Consider the following 7,205-nt stretch of genomic DNA (forward strand, 5'->3'; position numbering starts at 1 on the left):
TGTTTGAGGTTGAGGGATTTTTCAAATAATTCATTTCATGTTTAATTTGCTTTTTTTAAAAACTATATTTAAAAATACCGCGTCTATTTAAACACTGAAGCGTTTTAAGAGATTAGCTTTGTATAAATTTATAAAACAAATTTTTAATATAAAAATTGAAAGTATTACAGATCAAGGTTGTCTCCAAAATTATGTTCTTATCAAGTAGAAATAGCAGGATATTTATATATTCAATATTGTTATTAGATATGTTCATCAAAGTTAAAAAAAGAATTTAAGACTTCACTAATTAGATTTATTATTTTTTTAAAATTTATTATTAAATTAAAGGTTATATCAAGATAATTCTTTGTCTGGATTGCGATGTCACGACACTCTTTATCATAAAAACTTTTCACTTTAATTCTTTCTCTATCTTGTAAAATCTATTGCGTGCTAACAACTATACCCTCTATCCCCAAATCGCTTCATTTTCACTGGTCAGGTATCCTTCATTTCCCGTTACCATTAAGATTACTTCTCCCTGATGGTATTCTTCTATGTATCCAAACCATAACACCGGCCTCATAATCAATTGAACTTCAGTTTTAAAAGCGATATTTAAATAAACTATGATATATGCCCTATATTTTAAGGGGACGAATCCAGTTGAACCACTCTGACAATGACTATACTACCCTATTGAAATTCCATCCAGGTTAAAAAGACAATAATTTTCACTATTGTCTATATTCTCATGGTTTCTGGTTATTTTTTGAGTTGCGTAAATAAATGAAATACTCGTTTGTTTTCAACAAGTTAATTTATTAATATTTTTTAGAGGCCCCCCCCCCCAAAAAAAAATGAATCTATTCTTCAAAAAAATAGCTTTAATTATGATATACATTTTTAAGAATTAAAAATTTATCAAGAAGGGAAAAATAATTTTAGCGTATTTTGATAGATAATTTCGGCTAAATCATCGGGGGGTTGGCTAGAACTGGAAAAAATGGCCTCTAAAACCTCCAGAACTTGGACGAGAGTACAAGGCTCGTTTCTACCTTTAATCAAAGAGTTTTCATTTGAGTTTTTATCTTTTGTATTCATTTTACAAGGGTTCATTTTGTCCCTTTTCTTGGATTTGAAATGAGTTTTAATATATTGATGACTGGCGTGGGTTGATTTAATTTCACACCAGGGCGAATCTTTAAAAATTAAAAATCATAAAGATAAATTGGGAAAAACGAAATAATTTAAATTTTACTTTTAAAAAAATTTACAAATCTATTTTTGAAAAATAAGCTACTCCAACCAGATACTTTTAATTAATAAAAATAACATTATAATCAACAAAATTTGTTAAAACCAATCAGCTTTTAATTAATCCTACCCAATGAATAGTAAAAAAGTTGATTCTTAAATTTTGGCGCGATTTTTTTTCCCTGAAATTAATTGATTTTGATATAAAAAAATTAAGAAATAGCATTCGAAATAAAAAGTAAATCATAAACAGGGATAAGAAATTAAATTTATTCAAATACCAGTTTCTATGAGTATCCTATTCGGTGGAATTTGTGCCACCGTTTTAAGGTTATCAGACGTTTTGAGTGAACACCCATTAATTCCAATATATATTTTGGGACTTAACTTAAGCAATTCTTCCGCTTCCTCTGGAGTTCCAGTGAATGAATGTACCTATTAAAAATTTTGGTGATTGTTATCTTATTTTTTTAAATGACTTTACTTAAAAAGCTTCTACTCGACATAATGCAAGGCAAATTAAAAGTTATAAACTTATACCACTTATGCTAATGTTCTTAATCATTAATTACTTTAAAAAAATCAATTTATAAATAGGGCCGTGCTGACATTGAGTCCGGGGCCGATATTTTCAAAAAAACCACTACAATCCGATTTTTTCTTGTTTTTTTAGCGATTGTATACATAATTTCATAATCAAAATAAAAATCGAATTTACAATGTTTAAAATCATCCAATTATTAAAAGATAGATAGATAATATGATGCTATATTATCTAAAACAAGAAAAAGGTTTAAAGATATCTAATTGAGTCACACATAGCTGGAAACAGTTCGATTTAACTAATATTTTTTTTTAAAACTGATAGAAATTTTAGCCAAAATAAAAAGTACACAAGCTAGCTTGGAGATTTTGTCCAAAGATGGTATAATATTTTGAAACCATAAACTTTATATTTTAATTTAAATGAGACTAACTTTTAAAGAATAAATAAATTTAAAATAAACTAAATCATTTGATGACATTGGTTCAAAGATAGATGGTAAATAAAAATGTATATAAAGGATCAGTTTTATATTAATATCAGGTCAAGAAAAATGTGTAGATTGGCATAGTCCCATTTATATATATTTAATATATTATTACCACAGCACCAAATTTATCAATCACATCTATGTTTTTTTTGAGAATTTCTATAAAATCAGAATGGCAATTTCTACTATGCAGAAATGAAGGCAATTGATGTATCCTAGCGAGTTCAAACTGCATTTCAAAATACCTTGATTTTAATAAATTTTATTGGATAGTTTGGCATGCAACAAGAACTAATAAATGAGTTTTAATAAAAAATTTTGCATATTATATAAAGATATAATGAGATTAAATTTATAATAAGGCTGTGCCAATATCGGATCATGGTTAGTGCTTACCTTTTTTTGATTGGATTGGACCAATTAGATTTGATTAAAAATTTCCAGCATGTGACAAATATGCAAAATGTGAATTTCATAAAATTTGGCAATGAAATTTAGAACTATTCTAATTTTGTATTTTTTTCTTGAGATCTTTCATAAAAATAAAAAAATGCAATCATGCTGTGGATACTACATTTTTAAATACATTTACAATCAAATCCAATCATACCACAATTTATAATAAATCAAGAGATTCCAATTTCCGTGAATTTGATTATATTTAGCCATTATTTCTCATAAATTGTCTTAATTTTAATTGAATCATAGGCATACCAAAGGTTAACCCTGCTCCTTTTCCACAAAAATATATAATAATTTATTTTTATGACTACAAATAGAAATTTTCAAAAAAAACATTTTTCAAAAAAAGGTAATAAGCAGATTATTTTTTATAAAATGTAGCACAGCCTTACAATAAAAGCCCAATAAAATTTATTAAAAAATAAATCCAACTAATAATGCACCCCCCTCCCTCCAGAAAAATCCTGGACTATGCTTAAATAATATACTTGATTTGAATGTCCTTTCTACAAAAATTGAGACGATCATAATCTGTTATTCAGAACAAAATTATAATTTGTAAGATTTACATTTAAAAATAATAATGATAGAATTAGATATAAATTAGTATTTAACTGAATGTTATTATGTTTATAACAACTTATTATTTATGTATAAATAATTTAAACCTAACCCATATTCACCAATCGCAATTATTTTGTCTTTGTTATCTTTGATTAGCTCTGATAAATAATTAAAATATTTTTGTGAATCAGTATATTTTTGTTCAAATTCTAGACATCTTGTGGGGTGACAGCCAACAGTTGTATATAAATTTTCTAGTTAAAATAAGTAATTCACATGCTTTTAATATCAAACCATAATTTTTAACTAAGTCTACACTTTCTTTACATTCATCCAATGAGCCACCTGTTACAAAAATCTATTATTTTTTCATAAAATTATTAGTTTATTAAACTTTGGTTAAACCAAATTCAAAAGACTTCTTTATAACACTGTCCAAGTCAATATCATGATATTTTTTACCATTATATACACCTTTGAACATACTATCTATAAAAAATTTTTAAACTTACTTATAATAAATAATACCTGTGAGGTTCGCGCCTATATCTATAATAATTATTCACATTATTTAATTATTTATATTTAATTTAACCAATAAATTTCTTAGCTTTCATTTAAATTTCACACATGTAAAGTAAAATGTAAAAATCGGTATAACTAAACTGAGAATTAACAGGTAAACTGAGAATTGACAGGTAAACTGAGAATTGACAGGTAAAATTTTTTTTATTTTATTGCCTATTAATTATTTTTAAATATATAAATAAAATTTTTTTAAAGTAAAAATCAAATCTATCCAAAATTAAAATTATTTAAATATATAAATTGATGTATATCTTATATATATTTAATTTTCTTTGTAAATAATTATTGATAAATTTAAATAATTATTGATAAATATAATGTCAATCATTAAAATAATTTGTATTAAAAAAAAAATAATATATAAAAAAATATATTATAAGATATGAGATTATTAATTGATTTTTTATTTTGAAAACATAAAAAAACTTTTGACTTTTAAAAAATTATAAATTGATATTTTACTTTGAAAAAGAGATTTTATTAAATGAATTGTATATTTATGAATTGGAATTTGAATTATTTGATATCGATTTTATGATTATACTATTAGAATTTATTAGATGAAAAATAAAGTGAAGTTATTGAAATTAAATTATTTGTAGTGAAAATTGAGAAATATTTTATTGGTACCGACTGACCAAGATTCGTGAACACTTATTAGGGAAAAAATAAGTTAGAGAAAATATAAAAATTGAGATTTTTAGAGAAAAAATAAAACAAGAGTGTTTTATAAAAATAAATTTCAGACGTTAGTAATCAGGAAAAAGATTTTCTAGGACCGGGTTCCTCAAAATAATAGTGGATTCCGGAAATATAAAGGTAAGAAATTTTTGTTGTCTTATAAATTACACAACGCAATAGTAAGATTTTTTGGATTAAAATTAGAAATATATAAGATAAAATTTTAAATTTTGGGTAATTAATGATAAAATGGCTTTTTATTTTAATGATAATTATAATAAGCATAATATTAATAAAATGTCAAATTTTAAGAGTAATTTTAATAAAATTTTTAATTCAAACTTTAATAAAGTGGATGTGACCAAAAATGTCATTACTGCAGTAATTTTTTTTTGTTTTATGTAATCTTAATTATAATGAAACAAGAATAAGGAAAATAAAAGAAGATCTCTTAAAAATAGAGAAAATGATATAAAAAATACAAATACTGAAAATTTAATTCCTAAAGTTTTGGTGAAATCTCCAGATATTTCTGAAGATATCAAAAATAGTTTACATTTAATTTTGTTAGAATTAAAAAATTTAAATGGTAAAAAAAATGTTGAAGAAAAATATGAGAAAATATTAGATACGGGTGAAGTATTTAATTTTCATCAAAATATTGACATATCGGAGGATATAAATAAAAAATTAAATTCAATTGTGATAGAATTTAAAAAACAAATTTCTGAGGTTTTAATCGAGAAACCAGTAGAAATTTCGAAAAATAATAAAACAAATAATACTTTGAGACTAAGTATCAAGGAATCTCTAATTTTAAGAGAAATTAGAGAAATGAGAGAAAATATGAAAAATTTGTCCAGAGAAGTTTCCAACTTAAAAATCAAAAGTAATAATGTGATTGAAAGTTGTGAACTTTGTGGAAGAAAAGGACATATTGGTAAAAATTGTTATTTAAGAGACCGAAAAACTAATGAGAATGTAACTGCAAAACCAAGTGAAAAAAATGACATAGTGTGTCATAGATGTGGTTTTGTAGGACATATAAAAAGAAATTGCATGGTGAAAGATGCCAATTTCAAAAGTGGATTTCCGCAACAAAATCCTCAGATTATAAATGTGTATGAAATTAAAACTTATGATACAGACCATGATAGAATGTGTTTCAAATGTGAAGAAATGGGACACATTGCCATACATTGTATCCAAAGTGTGAGTGGGTCACAGTGACTATATGATTTGAAAGAGAGTCATATAAAAATAGAAAAATCTTATTTAGAGAATAATAAATATTTTGATATATATAGTTTTATCAAAAATTTTGTGGATATATATAATAAAATAGATAATCATCATGGGAATGATGATTATATATTGAAATTTACTTGAATAAAAAGAGTTTTAATGTAGGAAATTTTTATTGTCATTTTAATGAAATAAAAAATTTTAAATTAACCAATAATCTGAATAAAAAGGATTATTGTAATCAAACAAGTGAGAAATATCCAGGAGAGATTTTTAATAAAAACATAAATGAGATTCAGAGATCTTTAAATTCTAAGATGAATTTAGGTATGAATATTAATTGTATTGAAAAAGAGGTTAAAATAAATACCATTCAACCGATTAAATTGCCTAAAAATGTAATAACTGAGGAAGCAAAGGAACAGATCATGTCCTCATATTAATTTAAAATTTGGTGGACAAATGGTTGAAATGTTATTTGATACCGGGGCAAGTATTTCAATAATGTCTAGTGAAAATTTTTATAAATATTGGCCGAATGGTATTGTCGAGAGACATAATATGTGTATAAAACAATTTGATGGATCTGAAATCAAAGTTTTGGGTAGAACTCAGTGGAATGTTATTTTCCATGATATTCGTATAATTTTGGATTTATGGATAGTGGAAAAAAATGTTGAAACAATTATGGGTTGGGATTGGATTAGCAAACATGGACCTAGAATTAATTATTGGGATTTATTTATCATTGATAGCGAATTGGCTAGAGATAATGCCGAAAGAAAAATAATGGCTAGTGAAGTCAGGAAAAGCTTAAATAAGGGAAATGAATAAATTAATGAGGGAAGCGAAAGAATCTATCGTTAATAAGAATATTTGTGAATATCCTGCAAAATCCATGATAGATTCAAATCAATATAAGATCAATAGTGAAATTGATAATGATAAAAAAATTAATAATGAAATTAATGAATTAAATAGAGTTAAAAACGCTATACCTATTTTAGTTGAAAAATATGATATAATTTTTGAAGACACTTTGGGATGTCTAAATGATTATCAAGTAGATTTAAAATTAAAAGAGGGATTTTCACCTATTTTCTTAGCGTGTCGTAGAGTTTCTTTTGAGTGGAAAAAGGAGATCAACGAAGAATTAGATAAATGGGTTAATGATGGTATTTTATTCTTGTGGAATATAATGAATGTGCTACACCGTTAGTACCTGTTAAAAAATCTAATGGAAAACTTAGATTATGGGCAGATTTTCGAGTAACACATAACAAATGGGTTGTGGAAGTGAAATATTCATTATCTCGAATTGAAGAAATTTTGGCAAATTTAAAGGGAGCCAAATATTTTTCAAAAGTTGACTTTTCATCAGCATATTTACAA

At 24.8% G+C, this 7,205-nt stretch overlaps 2 protein-coding genes across 2 annotated transcripts; one reads left to right on the forward strand and one right to left on the reverse strand.

The window, feature by feature from the left end:
• Window positions 1-353: 353 nt before the first annotated feature.
• Window positions 354-3,954, reverse strand: LOC135928206 (deoxyribonuclease TATDN1-like). The gene is made up of 9 exons (XM_065464595.1): window positions 3,895-3,954; window positions 3,828-3,848; window positions 3,694-3,788; window positions 3,594-3,657; window positions 3,404-3,553; window positions 3,224-3,266; window positions 2,386-2,518; window positions 1,521-1,674; window positions 354-1,184 (listed from the first exon to the last, which is right to left on the reverse strand). Exons 1-9 carry the CDS (start codon window positions 3,914-3,916, stop codon window positions 907-909), a joined length of 960 nt encoding a protein of 319 aa, XP_065320667.1. The 5' UTR covers window positions 3,917-3,954; the 3' UTR covers window positions 354-906.
• Window positions 3,955-4,865: 911 nt separating this feature from the next.
• LOC135928578 (uncharacterized) lies at window positions 4,866-5,798 on the forward strand. Its single transcript, XM_065465033.1, has 2 exons — window positions 4,866-4,949; window positions 4,995-5,798. The coding sequence occupies exons 1-2, from the start codon at window positions 4,866-4,868 to the stop codon at window positions 5,796-5,798; spliced, it is 888 nt and encodes a 295-aa protein (XP_065321105.1).
• Window positions 5,799-7,205: the final 1,407 nt, after the last annotated feature.

This window comes from Gordionus sp. m RMFG-2023, chromosome 4 (assembly GCF_954871325.1).
Source record: "Gordionus sp. m RMFG-2023 chromosome 4, tfGorSpeb1-WG-v2, whole genome shotgun sequence".
NCBI lineage: Eukaryota > Metazoa > Nematomorpha > Gordioida > Chordodea > Parachordodidae > Gordionus > Gordionus sp. m RMFG-2023.